Consider the following 17,922-nt stretch of genomic DNA (forward strand, 5'->3'; position numbering starts at 1 on the left):
TTTTGAATTTAATTAAGTTTTAGGTTATTTTAATTGCGTAATAACGCACATACGCTTGTTATCTATAGCCCTGATTACCATGAATCATAATGAAAATAATGATTAACCTTTCTTCTTTAAGATTTGTTGCATTTTTCCAAATGTTTATCGTCTTTAAACATCAAAATAATCAACTGTGTTGATAGTGTCAAACTACTATCATGAAGATAAGCTTCCGGTTGATTCGTGGGTTCTGATTGGCTGCCAGAAGTTCAAGATTTGCATACTATAAATAGCCTTTAAACTGACCTTGCAGGACAGGTTAATTTCTTGTGAAAAAATGTCAACAGACGATGTAGCATGGTAAATACTAATAAATAAACAATTTTGTGTTACTTTGAAACACTATATGAACAATACATAAATGAGGAAATACTTCATAAGGACCTTTCAAGTTATGATGAATTTAAATATTTACTTGTTTTTGACGCATTTTTGATCGGAAAAAAATGGTGACCGTGTCAAAACATTTATCGTAACGAACTGCATCATGTGCGAACGTTCTATCGCAAGATTTCACGCGATTTCTATACCCACGAATCAAACAGAACCCACGACTCAACCAGTAACAACCATATCAGAGGCACGAAGTGGTAGTAGTCCAAATAATTAGACGTAAGCTACCCCGCTTACGTCTAAACGGCTACCGTCGTTTTCCTATAGCAAATTGAGTTCAACTTAAACTTCAGTTTTTCTCGTTAAATCTTTGCTTATGCATACAATTATCATTAATTAGACATAAATGTGAGCGATTACCTCTTAAATGTGTAAAAATTGTGCTTTTAAACCAGTTATGTACATTTTTAAAAATAAACATACACAACACACGAAGTGTGTTTGTCGTTTATAGAATTACATTGAATTATCTTGAACGAAATTATTTTTTGAATAGGTTACACATAACCAATTGTTGTACAACAAACCACATCACTTTTTAGCTTTCTGTACTCTTTAATTAAATGAAACCTATATGTGTGTGTTAAAACTACCAGTTGTATCGCGGAGTGTATATTGATAGGAGATGAATCGAGTATTTGACCCTTACTGTAGTAAATTCAATCTTATGCAAAAACTATTCATCCGATTTTATTGGTTTATACGTTATCTTGTTGCTTATTAATTCCTCTTTCAAAAAATATACGTTTTAGTATATTCCCGTTGTTATTAATGGATTTATAGCGAGATAAACACAAGAAATACACATTTTATGTTTTACCACCGCGCGTTTTACCGTGTTGTGGCTATCGATCTTGTACAATTAGCGTACAGCGAAGCGCCGAGGTTATACATTTTGATGTACCCACTCACGTCTTTTGTTGAATTATAGTTTCATTTCTCGGCTGATTTTGACAAATTATATATCATTAGAAAGCTAACGTTACGTAGTAAACAGATATATAAATATATATTAAGTTTTTCTTCTGATTTCGACAGCCCGGCGAGTTATAACTTTAACTTTTGCAAATATCATACCGTTTTGGAGTTTAAGAATCCAGATTTACGGTTGACATGTTCGTACTTAATACCAATTTGTAGCGTTTATATTTGGAGTTCAGTTTTAAAAATTAGATCTTGCTTAGGAGAATAGAATTCTGTATACGATAGAAAAAAATGTTTAAAAACGAAAGTAATTAAGGAATGAAGGCGGAAGAAAGTAGCGCGCGTTCCTAACGCACTGAACTGATGCTACGGTCTTGGCGATTATGCTTTTGTTTAGAAACCGGCCATTGAATTTCCTTTGCCATGATTATTATATTTTTTATGGAATATATTGTAGTATTTTGTTCACGAAACATATCAATAAAGCTTATTATAAATTAATCTTAATAAATTAACGATTTCAGCTCTTGTTTATAACACAGAAAGGGTGTTAAATTTATGATGAAACAGCGTATATAGCGCACCCTCTCGATTTTATTCGGCTTTACATGCATACTTGAAATAAAATGGGTGTCAAAAACATTCATCGTTTGCTGTTAATTATCAACGAGGGAATTATGTATAATTATATGAAATGTTATTTACCTTAAATTATCAATTTATTAAAGATTCTTGAAAATCACGGTCGGTGTTACGCGGGTCATTTCGTATTTTGACATCAGGGCATCATGTCCAAATATTCAAAATCAGATTTTTTTTTCACTGGGACGATTACGGCTTAGATTTAGACAGGCAGACAGATAGTTTATTCAGACTTATACAACAATACATCGTGTTCAACTCAAATATATAAATTATTTTTACTTTTAAACGAATTGTTAGGTGATTACACATATAGCAGTGATGATTCTGAGAATGTTGCCATGTTTCTTATCCGTGTAATCTAGAGTCCGTGGTTTGAGCATTTTCATCGCGGTGTTCAATAAAAGATATCTCAATAATCTTGTTTATTGATAGATCTGTGGTTTTATTGCCCCTGTGTTCAGCACAAAGCAATTATCTCGTTATGATCAGACACTGTGCCGACCAATACTAAATAACACTATGGTGTCATACGCCACAGCAGGGACCTATACTTGTGATCATGGAGTCTAAGTGCAAGACTTAAAAAAGTATGTTGTTTCGCTTGCGGTTGTTAAATCCAAAACGGGGCTTCCCAGCTGGCACAGCTGCTGATATTCGAATCTGAATACTTAAACTTATTCAGACCTTATTCTTAACCGTTGCGCGTATTACGATATCGGATTTTAGGCGTGGATACAACTCAGTGAAACTATTCAATTTCTTATACAACATTTAGCATATTAACAGTTATTGAAATTAACAATATCAGCGACATCTTTTTAAAGACTAAACACCTTTTCAAGTATCGAATTTAACATGTCAATAAAATATATTAATACCAAAAAAGGTTTCATTTAATATTGTTCACATTAAACCTTTAAACGAAAGTGTCGCTTTAACTATTTTCAGTGTCTTATTAAGCCGCGAATCGTTTGCTAAAAACAGTTAACAAAAAGGGCTACACGTTTTAATTCTTAATGAAATACAAAAAAAGTATGACATAATTAATAACGTCCATAAACACACACGGCAAGATCAAAGTTTTAATGGAAAACTAATATGACATTCCACGTAAATTATTATTTTCGTCTAAATCGAATACTATATATATAGAAACAATGTATTTATAACCGACCAATGAGGTAACATTATGCAACTTTCAATTTACACAGTGCTATATGGCAACAATATGGAATTTGAACAGTGGTAGTGTTTTAAGGTCTGGACTATCATTACTTGTAAGTTTGTATAAACATTTTTCTAATGCAATTAGTAAAATAATGTTTATATTTTATGTTTAATAATTTATTGCATGATTATTCTGTGCTGTTATATGAATTTGATGCCGTTAAAGCTTCCGACATGAATTCATGTCGGAACGATGCTATTGCAAAATAACGTTAAACGATATGAGGTCGATGTAAATCGACCTCATATTTATAGGAGTAGAAGTGGTAGTGGCACGAATTATCATAGTGTCGTGCTGTGGTAAAAGGTAATGGACTAAAAGTAAATATATCGTAAACCAACAATATGAATTAATTATTTAAGGCCTTACCGAACATTCCACGCAGAATGGAGTTTTGTGTTCGTTCCTCGGAAATAAACAAACGAAATTTTCCCGCGATGTTTACTGTGTCAATGTTTTATGTAGTCGTGAAAATAGCGTTTTTAACAATTTGTTCCTCCGCATTTGGAACCAAAATGTTATTTTTTTAACAAAGTCCTTTCTCCAAGTCAGTAACAGCGTCGTTATTATGTCTAGTTGCGATTAATCAAAAATTTTATTGAAAACAAATCATTGAACATAACTGTGCCACACAATATCAGTTTCCGCATATTGACATAAATGTACACAATTAGCGGCACATATGCCCCCTTCATATATGTTAGGGTTATGACTGAAAAACGAAAAGGGCTCATATCCGCGGAAAGAGCTTTTATTGGGTTTTATAACAATCTGAACACTTCGGACAGTGGGCTACACATCGCCAGTATGGCGGAATTGTCCGAGGATTCCCGATTGGGTTTTTAATAAACTATTACAAAATTGTAACGAATATTGAAATAGAAAAAAAAAATCATATTAAATTATGTGCATACTAAACATTTTCACCAACTTCATGATGTATTGATGAATGTGCGAAGGTTTTTCTGGTCAAACAATGAAATACGGAAAGGGTCGAACACAACGGAAATGTAATTCTGTCATTTTCCTTAAAAAGTATAATGTCCCTTACCGTGGTGTTAATTAAGGGCCACATGTCAAATTGCAAGTATACTGTATCGGATTATAATCGATAATCAGGATAAATATACATATAATTCAATAAAGATAAAGTCAGTATAGGTACAGTATACGTGTTTGTACATTGGAGTCTATTTTTGTATCGCATTCTATAAAATAATAATTATTTCATAATTTTCTTCACATGCTTCAAAGTCATATCGTCACACTAATGACGTCATTTTGTGTTTTGAAATGTATTGATACATGCCACGGGAGAAAGGTTACTTTTCAGCGAAAGGGAAACAGCTGTTGATTATTTTCTTGTAAAGGGGGCATAAAAGAAACATTCACTCGTGATCATAGAACAATAATATTTTCACTTATGGCTGCGCCATTCTTGAAAATATATTGTATATGATCTCTCGTGAAATAACAAACGATCTTACACTGACATGAACAAATATCCTCTATTTAATCTTTTTGCATAACACGTCGTTTCTGTTCGTTTATTTTCCTTTTTTAAAAACAACAAAAGTATTGGTGTATCGTTTCATCATTATATTCGTTTTTGGGTACAATGAGGTAATAATATACATTTCAACAGATAATAATAGTACATATTAGTTAAATGTCGATTTCATATCAATAATTCAAATTAAAATTAAACCACCAAAAGCCCCAGTCCCAGTATTGTTTAATTGTTCAGAAGAGTGATGACATTTAGAAAAAAATCACAAATGCAAGAAGGGACGGGTCTTACAAAGGGTTATGGGTTACATAACACAACTGTTCGAAATAAATATGGTAAAAATGTATAACTATTAGAAGTATACATGGTAATAATTGTTTAATAACAGTATATTAACGACTTTTGAATTCTTACATGCGAGTTTATAAAACATCATGGGGATGCTGAACAGTGAATAAAACTTGGCTGGCCTAGTTATGCAATTCACTACAATCCAAACACTTGTTCTGAATCAAACCCGTTTTGCTTCAGGGTCAGTTAAATCCTGAAAATCACAAAAACAAGATATTAACAACAGTAAGTAAATTTTCAAAACAGAGCCAGTAAAACGAATCAATGTGTGATTATTATTAATGTATACATTTACAAAAACATAGTTGCGTGTATTTCATAATTCTAAAATTAGCGCATTTGCAGGATGAGACGGGTTTCCAGGATGTTGGGTTCTAGTGGTTGCGATGAGTTCAAAGTATAAAGAAAATAAAGAGACCACCAACAATTTGCTGTCAAGTGTCTAATGGTCAAGATATATTTCGGATTAAACACAAACACACAAGTGTTGGTCTTTTTTAGAAGTAATTGCCCAAATCAGCCCAAACGCGACAAAACTCTCGGGAAGACATCAAATTCAGGCGACATACTTTGTCCCACTTTTGCCGAGCACTCCGGTCCCACGCACTTGTTGTTGTAACCTGAACAATGAACACTATGCACTAAGGTTGTTTCGAAGTGTATTAATATGAACATTGTCAAATTTCACAAGTAAGATGTGACTTAAATTTTAAAAATAATATCATAACCTTCGATTGGCAGAAAATAAACAGCTCAGCTTGTAAAACCACGGGGTCATGTAGTTTCAGAGAAAATTATGCGACTCATTTTTATATTGAAGTATGTATAAACACTGTAACCCCACGCAGGGGTAAGGCGCCTTACTTTCGTTCTACGATGATTTAAAAATAGATTTTGTGATAAAAATAAGGACCTAAATAAGCTACCTAGGCAAATATCAGTCTTTGACTCACAATTTGTTATTCACTGAATTAACATAAACAAAGAATAAATGGCATGTTGTATTTCAATACATACGGTATTTTCGAACAACTATTACCTTCTATTCCTTAAAATGAATCTCTGAATTGTAAAGTATGCGTCAGGTGTAAGATTGAAAAATAGTGATGGTAGTAGTAGTAGTAGTAGTAGTAGTAGTAGTAGTAGTAGTAGTAGTAGTAATAGTAGTAGTAGTAGAAGTAGTAGTAGTAGTAATAGCAGCAGTAGCAGCAGCAGCAGCAGCAACAGCAGCAGCAGTAGTAGTAGTAGTAGTAGTAGTAGTAGTAGTAGTAGTAGTAGTAGTAGTAGTAGTAGTAGTAGTAGTAGTAGTAGTTGTAGTAGAAGTAGAAGTAGTAGTAGAAGAAGAAGTAGTAGTAGTAGTAGTAGTAGCAGCAGTAGTAGTAGTAGTAGTAGTAGTAGTAGTAGTAGTATTAGTAGTAGTAGTAGAAGTAGTAGTAGTAGTAGTAGTAGTGGTAGTAGTAGTAGTAGTAGTAGTAGTAGTAGTAGTAGTAGTAGTAGTAGTAGTAGTAGTAGTAGTAGTAGTAGTAGTAGTAGTAGTAGTAGTAGTAGTAGAAGTAGTAGTAGAAGAAGAAGTAGTAGTAGTAGTAGTAGTCACAGATTATACGTTTCAGAAATCATGCATTATACAAATTACACTTTTCAGAAATTATACTTTTTACACATTACACTTTAGATAATTATTGTTTTTTATTTTTTTAAATTACTTTTTCATTGATTCGTATTTTTGAACTGTGTTGAATCAATTTTTTATTACTTTTTTCGTTGAGTGTTATTTTTGAACTGTGTTGAATCAATTTTTTATGTGAAAATTTTTATAACAATAAAACGGAAAATGTGCCAGTATAACAAAAAAAATATGAATATATTTAACAACAACTGAAACGACAAAAACTCGCATTGTGAAGGAGATCAAGTTGATGTTTGTGGATCAATGTCCCAATGTTCATTTATAAGTTAATTTGTATTTCAAAGTGTATGAGGTCCTTACGCGTCCGTGACTGCATTTACTTTCTACAAACAAGGACGTTTGGTCGAATACTGAATTAAAGCAGCAATTTGCAGCAATTAAGTTATTGTCACTGTATATGTAATTTTGGTATGCTGTTGGGCGGAGATCCGGAAAACAGAGGACATCCCTCCATCCGAAGAGCAAACCGGACATGTGTATATTAGTTCCCCGGTGATGCCTCTCCCAGCTGCAATGCGTGGCTCGATGACGTCACAGTTTGACAACCTATGGCGAATTTCGTGTCCGGCCAGCAATAACAACAGGAACACGCCAATATTTACCGCTCACTCCCCTGGATCCGCCCATCATCCCACCGCCACTTCTGGCTCCTCCACTGCCGCCATTTCCGGCGCCCATACAGAACGGGCCCGTGCAGCCGCCATTACCGCTTCCACTGACTACCGGAAACATCGGGTTGATGCCGCCTGTAATGAAGAAATGCAGTGCTCGTGTATATACGCGCCATGTGGCATCTTAAAACAAAATTTGTTGTAAAATATGGAAAAAAACATCTTCATTATCCTGGCGACATTAAAAAAATCGGATTTATCCATTAAGAGTCATTCTTCCATGCAACTCCATCCAGCTCCTTCTTTCATAGCATGAAGTATGATTTGGACCCCTATATCACGTTTCGATTTATTTTCCGCCAAGAAGCGGGACGGACGAACGATACAAGCGAAATGTATGATCCGAACTCACTTCGTAGGCATCGCACGCTCGAAAATGACCTCAATTCATCAATTTCCCCACATCAGGCCACTGCATAGACACAGTTTAAGTCATTATAATAGTGAAATACATGTTCAATTAAACATACATAGGTCATGCAATATAGAAGTTTAAGAGATTAACTCAAGGTTTTATAACGTCGATTTGCGGATGCGTAATATTTTCTTAAAATAGTGCATATATAATGTACGTATTCATTAAATGTGCGTGTTTTGTGATTCTTAAAGCGGGACTGCACGATTTTGTCAAATCTTTGTGAATTTATATAAAATGTGTAAAAAACACATAAGACATAGATTTCGATATTAATTAAAATAAAAGTTAAGAAGAACATGTGTCGAAAAATGCGAAATAAGCCAGATATTTTATTCTGAAATCGAAAATGTCTGTATTATAGTCGAATTCGACAGCATGCATATCATGCATATACGATGTGAATCTAAATTTATTTTTCGGCGTAAGCTGTATTAAGCCAGCTTTTCACCTTAGCCTGACCTTTGTTAGCGTCCAATAGAATTCAAATAAAACTTCCCGCGGCCAAGTACAGATGAATACACTTCATTGACTGCATTGGCTGATTTGAGAATACGACCAGAACATTGGAAACATGTCTGCGTCTTTGTAACACTGTTTTACTGCGTGTTCAGCATGAAACAATTTTATATCTAATGAAAAGGCTTAATAGATAGAACAGTTTTACACTCAATCTCGACATCAATACAGTTTGTGCGTCCACCTTTTATTTTCAGAAGATTTTCAGCGCGAGAACGTTTGCACTAAAGGCTATTTTCTCATATTTATTACTAACTTCCATATTCCTGTCAACATGTTAACATGTTAAAGTATAGAGAGCAGTGGAAGCGAAGACTCACTTTAATTCATTGCATTTCAACTCGCGAGGTATATCGGGTCAGTTTGCGGCCACTGTGTGTGAATGTCAGAGTTTACATACAGGTCATCGCTGCGTCTCTACCCTATGTGCTGATCGGAGTTCGCGGCCAGGAAAATAATCGAATAAAGACGCTATAGCGTGAACTAGGTGAACTGGAATTTTCTTTAGACCGGACAGATGTTAAATGAAGATATCCAGCGATACCGTATATCAATAATAGATTCTTAATGTGTTTTACAACAATACCATGATAAATATTATTTTTAATTAATTTAACAAGAATTATGCCATGATGTTGACTAATGAATTAAGCATGAGCGCAATGATTCTTGATACTGTTAACAATCGAATCAAATAGCAACGCCAGACAAACCACTAAAACAGGTTTGTTCGAATAACGCGCGTATAAATATTTAAAATATATACGGATACTTCGCGTGTGGCCGGTTGACTCATATGTTTTAATTTCATTTCCATTCTTCTTTTGGTTTTCTGTTTTGTATCTATACGTTTATGACCAGCAATATGTAATAATGTAAAATAAGCCGCGACAACTCCGCGTATCATCCCGTACTGCGTTTGCTGCAGCTAAAAACTGCACAGAAAAAGACATTCGCTATCTTTGATCTCATTCATTGAAGTCTTCACCTTTCATTAACTGCAACCACAATCAACGCCGTATATCTTTTTTTTAAAGATATTTCTTATTTAAATTAAGGAATGTTAAGATTAGTTTTTTTCTCTTTAAAAGTTTGCATTGTGTGTGTAAGGTAACCTCAAAAATGATTAAAAAACGTTGTGCACTCATATATTTTGAAGTTAAATTTCTCAGTAACGCCGCTAGCCATTTGCAAACAATGTGAGCCTCGGGGGATATAGAGCATTGAACAAAATAGGGTCTACGAAATTCCCCCCAGCTGGGGGGGTGGGGAGCAAAAGACAGTGTTCATGGCTCACGGCCTAGATACTATTTTTGTGGGCAAAGTAACAAACCTTAGCAACCAATCAGAAGGGCCGATATTATGAGAACCATTGTACATGAAACAGATTACTACAGGGAGCTAAGTCCAGCCAGTATTTTATCAAAACAATGCCGATTTAAATGCACTTTTCGTTGTAATTTTTGTATGTGTTCACTTAAAAAATTCGCATTTATTTATATAACAAGGCCAATACTACGGATAGACATGACACATTTATCGGAGTTACCGTCCTTGGTCTATATTTAGAAAATGTATATTTAGAACTAAGTTGAGGCCGATATGTATTGAAATCATAAGAGAGCATTAACTTTTTCAAAACATTTCATCTTAATCGCGCATAGTTTAGTTGCTTATCACATACATTTGTAATTCACACTGAAATAAACAACATTATGTATTAAAAATATATGTTTAAACATAAAGAATGCTACTTCCGGAATATATGTTCGCATAACATATCGGTTTGTTATTTAGATATAACCTGACTATATATGTCTTTCTTACATCTATCATATATAATTGGTCCGGAGATCGCTGGTTACCTATTGAATCTATACTCCAGCTTTCAACATTAGTCCAAACATCTTTTGCCTCTGTGTTGCGAGTTCTTGTTTGGCAATTATCTGAAGTTGTGGAATTCGCATTGAATGCAATTATTGCTGGAATATTTCCTGAAGTTATTGTTCAAGCAGTACAATTAAATGATTGATCCAGCATTTCATCAAGTTATTAATAGAGCAATTCATTGAGTTATAATTGGTCAATCATTTCATGTGTAACTCAAGTTGTTCGCAAGTAAACAACTAAATTACTTTTCGAAAAAAGAACTTCCCAAGCGGGGAATCGAACCCCGGCCGCCACGGTGAGAGCGTGGAATCCTAACCACTAGACCACTTGGGATTGCGAGCGTCCAGCGTGTTAAACTACTGATAGCTTTTATCAACATCTACGTCTCTGGTTTTATGAATATCGTAATCCGCTATACTACAACGACTGTAGTGTGCACTCAATAAATCTTTGCTACTGAAGGAATCTTCACTTAAAGTTTGACAATTAACAAATCCAATTATGTTGCCGCACTCCTCGATAGTATAGTGGTAAGTATCCCCGCCTGTCACGCGGGAGACCGGGGTTCGATTCCCCGTCCGGGAGCATCTCTTTTCATCAATTTACTTTTTTTTCACGTACTAGTATTTTTGTAATTTTAATTCGTAACCTAAAATAATTGCTATACTTCAATCATATTTAGAAAACGAGGAACATATTTTCAAAACTTCTCTCATTGCCAATAGATTATGCAATGAAGCATTTTAAGACCAGTGTTTTATCAACGTATTAGTGCTGCGGATTTATATGAAGTAGTTTGAATTGATTGTAGTTAGAAACACTATTCAATGGCTGCTGTATAACGTTTAATGTGAAGCACGCACACTTGATTTTCTTATCTCATACACTTGTAATTCACACTTCAATAAACAGCATTATTTATTAAAAATTATTGTTCAGACAATTACAATTCTACTCCCGGAATATACTTCGCATTACATACCAGCTTTTTTATATTTAGACATAACCTGACTATATATGTCTTTCTTACATCCATCTTATTTGATTGGTCCGGAGATCGCTGGTTACCTATTGAATCTATACTCCAGCTTTCAACATTAGTCCAAACATCTTTTGCCTCCCCGTCGGGGAGCATCTCTTTTTATCAATTTACTTTTTTTTCACGTACTAGTATTTTTGTCTGGATGTCACTATTTTTTTTTACCTCTGACATATTTAATTGGTCCGGAGATCGCTGGTTACCTATGTCATCTATACTCCAGCTTTCATCGTTAGTCAAATACCCTTGTATTGCCAGTTCGTGTTTGGCGATTATCCGACGTTGTGGATTACGCATTTTCTGCTATTATTGATCATGCATTTTATGAAGTTATTGATGGAGTATTTCCTGAAATTATTGTTCAAGCAGTACCATTAAGTGATTGGTCCAGCATTTTATAAAGAATTCTAAAGCATTTCGTCAAGTAATCGAGCAATTCATGGAGTAATTATTGGTGAAGCATTTCATGTGCAACTAAAGTTATGCGCAAGTAAACAACTTAATAACTTTTCGAAAAAAATTCCTTAGCGGGGAATCTAACCCCGGTCGCCACGGAGAGAGCGTGGATCCTAACCACTAGACCACTTGGGATTGCGAAAGATTCATGTGTTAAACTAGGTCTTATTGCTCTAGTAATCGGCTATACTACAACGACTGTACTGTGCACTCAATGAATAGACATGCATGCTCCTGAAGGAATCTTGACATAAATTCTATGAACCAAGAAATGCTGCATTAATAGTGCCCTCCTCGATAGTATAGTTGTAAGTATCCCAGCCTGTCACACGGGAGACCAGGTTTCGATTCCCTGACGGGGAGCTTCTGTTTTTATCCATTTCCTTTCTTTTTAATAACTTTCACCTACTAGTACTAGTATTTGTTGTCACCAAAACTTTTCACAATCCCAATACGTTCATGCAATGAAGCATTTTAATACAGTACGTGTGTTGTGTTGTATAAACGTGTACCGGTTAGTGCTGTAGATTTGTATAACGTAGTTTGAATTGTAGTTAGAAACACTATTCAATAACTTCTTCAGTATGTTTCATGTGAAGCACGCATTCTTTATTTGCTTTCATCGTTAGTCAAATACCCTTGTATTGCCAGTTCGTGTTTGGCGATTATCCGACGTTGTGGATTACGCATTTTCTGCTATTATTGATCATGCATTTTATGAAGTTATTGATGGAGTATTTCCTGAAATTATTGTTCAAGCAGTACCATTAAGTGATTGGTCCAGCATTTTATAAAGAATTCTAAAGCATTTCGTCAAGTAATCGAGCATTAATAGTGCCCTCCTCGATAGTATAGTTGTATGTATCCCAGCCTGTCACACGGGAGACCAGGTTTCGATTCCCTGACGGGGAGCTTCTGTTTTTATCCATTTCCTTTCTTTTCAATAACTTTCACCTACTAGTACTAGTATTTGTTGTCACCAAAACTTTTCTCAATCCCAATACGTTCATGCAATGAAACATTTTAATACAGTACGTGTGTTGTGTTGTATAAACGTGTACCGGTTAGTGCTGTAGATTTGTATAACGTAGTTTGAATTGTAGTTAGAAACACTATTCAATAACTTCTTCAGTATGTTTCATGTGAAGCACGCATTCTTTATTTGCTTATCACATGCACGTTTAATTCACCTTTAAATAAACAACATTATATATTAAAAATGTATGTTCAAACATGAAGAATGCTACTTCCGGAATATATTTTTCATGAAATAACAGTTTGTTATCTAGACATATATAACTGTTGTGCCACTCATTATGCATTCGCGATTGTTCTCTCGTGTGGGAAGGACGTGCAAAATCGCTTAACTGGTATACATATTGTATTTATTGGATTTGATTAAGTTTTAGATTATCTAAGATCTAAAATTAGATTATCTAAGATCAGTAACGCCCCGCTAGAAATTTGCAAACAATGTGTCATGTGCCTCGGGGGATATTGAGATTTTAAAAATAGGGTCTACGAAATTCCCCCGGGGGGGAGCAAAAGTATTCATGGCTCACGGCCTAGATACTATTTTTTGTGGGCAAAGTAACAAACCTTAGCAATCAATCAGAAGGGCCGATATTATGAGAACCATTGTACATGAAACAGATTACTACAGGGAGCTAAGTCTAGCCAGTATTTTGTCAAAACAATACGATTTAAATCCAGTTTTCGTTGTTATTTTTGCCCTGGGGCGAAGCCCCTAGGCCATAGTACTCATAACCGTTTTTTTGAGATGAGCTGACTTGGCTGGCTGCCAAAACAACCACGAATGAATGAATTTGGAAAAGTCCGATTTACCACTTGGCGGTCATTCATGCGCAATCAAAGAAGAGGGACCTATACAAACAAATAGGTCCCTGCAAAGAAGTTCTCAATAGCCCGCATTGTGAATACAGAACATCACTATATAACATGACAGTGTCATAAAACGAGTAAAAAAATATTATTGAAGCAAAATTCCTAAGCATTGGGTACGGCATAGTTTTTATTATTGTTTGCATATTCATGCGAGAATAAGTTCCTCACTTGACGGTCTAGGCCGAAAATATACGAGTGTCTACGGAGAAAGTAAGAAGAATGTTTTCTGATACATTTTTTCGGCGTAAGCTGTATTAAGCCAGCTTTTCACCCTGACTTGACTTTTGTAAGTGTCCAATAATACTCAAATAAAATTTCCCGCGGCTAGGTACGAATGAATACACTTCATTTATTCCATTGGCTGATTTGAGTATAACGCCAGAACATTGGAAACATATCCGCGTCTTTGTAACACTGTTTTACTGCATGAAACAATTTTATCTCTAATGAAAAGGCTCAATAGATAGAACAGTTTTACAATCAATTTTCGACATAAATACAGTTTGCGCGTTCACCTTTTATTTTCAGAGATATACCAGCGCAAAAGCGTTTATACTAAAGGCTATGTTGTCATATTTAGTACTTACTTGCATTGCATTTCAACCCGCGAGGATTCGGGTCAATTCGCGGCCATTTGTGAAAGTCAGAGTTTATACAGTTCATCACCGGAGTTCGCAGAAGGGGTTGCGATCATTGTGTTACACCGGTCTTACTGACAATAACGTAGTGACTGTAATGCATTGCATTCCAATCCGCAAGGTATCAAGGTCAGTTTGCGGTCAGTTGCAGAACTCTTTATATAAACGCCGTCTCGTAAACTTTGTGCACTTGAAGTCTTGATCAGAAAGATACTAAATAAAGATATTCGGCGATATTATTGTGGTATGTCAATTATCGATTTTTAATATGGTTTCAACATTTGCATGATAAGGACCAATTTTGATAAAATTAATTAGAAATATTTATCCATTTAGACCAGTTTATTAAGCATGAGCACAATAATTCACTATACTATAATTATGCAATTAAATAAGATTCGAGTATTGCCGGCTGACCTATATGCACTCGTTTATTTTCATGTTTCTTGTGTTTTTCTATTCTGTAAATATAGATATCTGAGTAATAATATCACATAAAGCAAAATAAGCCACGAAATCTGGCGCAACACCCCGTAATTGATTTCCTTATGATGTAGCTAAGAACTGCGCAGAAAAAAGGCATCCGCTACTTTGTATCTCATAGAGATAACTTTTGATCGTTCATAAACATCGACCACAATCAACGCCGTATATCTTTTTTAAAGATATTTCTTGTTACGGATCATTTTAATTTCCGGCAACGATATCTAATCATACGACACACAAACACTAACTCCGGTCCTTATAAAAAAAGACGAATGCTTCGGTTATTGTAGGAACATATGTACGAAATATCTTCGTCACAATCGGCTCGGGGAGCTAATCTGTATTTGCTGCATTTTATGAAATTGGTCTTCAATGTATAATTTTTTTCTTGACTATTCTGTGTTATTGTAACATATTTTGTATCAATTTATTACAATTTAACACATATGAAATTCGTGCAGTCCCGCTTTAATATACATATTACAAAAAACTAATTGAGATTATTCTTCAAAATGTCGTCGCACACATAAGTCCTTTCTTTACATTCATTTACACATTAATGTTATTTAATCGGTTAACCACGGGTGGTCGGACGGAAGGACATGTGCAATGTATCATGTTTCCCATTCCGTGTGGGCATGTAAATAAACAGGTCAAAACTTATATTGAAAAAGAGACAAGGGCGTTGTCTTTGTGTTTTACCATAACATGAATTACACAATGTCTTCTATGTGTTATACCATAACATGAAGTACAAAATGTCATCTACGCATATTGAGGTTTTTGATAGAATACCATCAACGGGGTCATTTGTTATTTTATTTTAAAATTTGCCGCAATAAGACACTATTGAATTAGTTGAATGCTAAACCCATTTCTTTATGGTTGGAAATAATGAAAGCGGTGATACAACTCGGAACCCCTCGACCAAAAGATGGACACTATATTAGCCGCGTTCTTGGAATATTGGGTTTAATACATATGCTTTATAAACGTCTCAAATTAGTATGTGCAGTCCGCATAGGCTTATCAGGGACGACACTTCCCGCCAAAACTGGTAATTTCGTCAAGAAGACATTTCTTTTAAACAGTTAATTCCTTTAAAGCGGAAACTGTCGTCCCTGATTTGCATGCGCGAATTCCTTTTAACATCATTTATGCATTAAACTCCCTTTTACAAGAACGAGCCTCATATTTTTTTGATGAGGTTAAATGAAAAAACGAAATAACAGTACCTCCGCTTCCCGGACACATCGGCCCGAAACAACTAGAAGACGTTAATAGCTCCTCATGCGTCCATCCCGCCAACTGAAGCGCTCCCGTCACTGTCTCCAACCGACGCTGCATTTCAGGGATCACCACCCCCGCCACTGCGTCCGGTTCCTGAACCAGATCCCCAAGAGTCTCTTCCAGCACTTGCGCCGTGACCGCTCCCGGATGATGAGAGCCCGTTGCCGCTTGAAGAGCTCATACCGGATGCTGAAGTGGTTGGTTCTTTTGTGGTTTGTTCCAAATTTTGCTGTGACGCGGAATGTTGCGAAGATCCTAGAATGGTATTCGTGGAGAGTCCATACTTTTTCTCTAAAGTGAAAATGCTTAAACATGTAATGCATCATCATCAATATCATCAATCTCATCATCATCATGATCATCATCATGATCATGATCATGATCATCATCATCATCATCATCATCATCATCATCATCATCATCATCATCATCATCATCATCATCATCATCATCATCATCATCATCATCATTATCATCATCATCATCATCATCATCATCATCATCATTATCATCATTATCATCATCATCATCATAATAATAATCATCATCATCATCATCATTATCAGAACCGACATCATGATCATAATCATCAATTACAATAGCATCCCCGTCGCTACCATCATCAACCGACACATCATCATGGATATCATCATAATCAACATCATGAGCAACATGGTTTTAATCAACCTTATCATCATCATTAGAAGCAGCCTCAGAAGCAGTAGCACCACCACCTACATCATAATCATTAAATACAATAGCATCCACATCGCTACCATCATCAACCGACACATCATCATCATCATCATCATGGATATCTTCATAATCATCATTAACATCATGAGCAACACGGTTATAATCAACCTTATCATTATCATTAGATGCAGCCTCAGAAGCAGTAGCACCACCACCTACATCATAATCAATCGGCACCATCATAAAAATCATTTTTATTTTATGCTTTCCGGTGGTTTATAGAGAAATATCAGTGAAATAAAACTGGAATTTCACTGTTTGAAACAGTGAAAAATAACAGTGAAAAATAACGATATTTTTCACTGTTTTACAGTGACATGACGTCATTTTTTCGACGAAATGACGTCATAAATCCAGCGACATTATCCAGTTAAACTTTTTTACAATGTAAATAAACGGTGAAAAAAGCATAAAATAAAAAGAAAATTTGTTGGAATCGATGGAATATCGATTTTAATTCACTCGTGATCATAAACAATACATATTTTCACTCGTGGCTGCGCCACTCGTGAAAATATTCTTGTATATGATCACTCGTGAAATAAAATCGATATTCCATCGAATCCAACAAATATCCTCTATCTATTCTCATCCTTCTACTATTCTTCGTCAGCATCATCAGCATCATCACTTCCACAAACATTACCCGCTCAAAAAAAACATCACCCCCACCATCATCATCACCAACACTACCACAGATCAAGTGATACTTCTACACGGCTCTAAATACACGCATGCGCACGTCTGACAGCCAGTCTCATCTGTTGCGGTGCTTAGTGTGTAGCCATCGTTGCACGACAGCATGCACATGTCGTTGCACTTTCGGTACGTGTCGCCGCTGATCGGAAGTGTACCTGGTTCGTGTAAGTAAATAATATCGATCTTAATCTTGTAAGTTAACTCAAGTTTTGTTTTTAATGCAAACGTCATACATAATACATATCCTTTTGAAAAAAGCTAAAATACGTATGGAACAAAATGCTCAATAACGCACTCGCTAATCAAAATATATTTAACGCCTTCCTTTTAATAACGATATGAAACGCATCCAAACGAAATACATGTGCAAAACCCTCC

At 35.3% G+C, this 17,922-nt stretch overlaps 1 protein-coding gene and 2 non-coding genes across 3 annotated transcripts; 1 reads left to right on the forward strand and 2 right to left on the reverse strand.

Moving 5' to 3' along the window:
- Positions 1-5,275: 5,275 nt before the first annotated feature.
- On the reverse strand, positions 5,276-16,397 carry LOC127865924 (eggshell protein 2A-like). The gene is made up of 4 exons (XM_052406059.1): positions 16,035-16,397; positions 7,383-7,526; positions 5,663-5,713; positions 5,276-5,286 (listed from the first exon to the last, which is right to left on the reverse strand). The coding sequence occupies exons 1-4, from the start codon at positions 16,144-16,146 to the stop codon at positions 5,276-5,278; spliced, it is 318 nt and encodes a 105-aa protein (XP_052262019.1). The 5' UTR covers positions 16,147-16,397.
- Trnae-cuc (transfer RNA glutamic acid (anticodon CUC)) lies at positions 10,537-10,608 on the reverse strand. The gene has a single exon. It is a non-coding gene; the product is annotated as a tRNA-Glu (tRNA).
- Trnad-guc (transfer RNA aspartic acid (anticodon GUC)) lies at positions 10,789-10,860 on the forward strand. The gene has a single exon. It is a non-coding gene; the product is annotated as a tRNA-Asp (tRNA).
- Positions 16,398-17,922: the final 1,525 nt, after the last annotated feature.

Source organism: Dreissena polymorpha, chromosome 1 (assembly GCF_020536995.1).
Source record: "Dreissena polymorpha isolate Duluth1 chromosome 1, UMN_Dpol_1.0, whole genome shotgun sequence".
NCBI lineage: Eukaryota > Metazoa > Mollusca > Bivalvia > Myida > Dreissenidae > Dreissena > Dreissena polymorpha.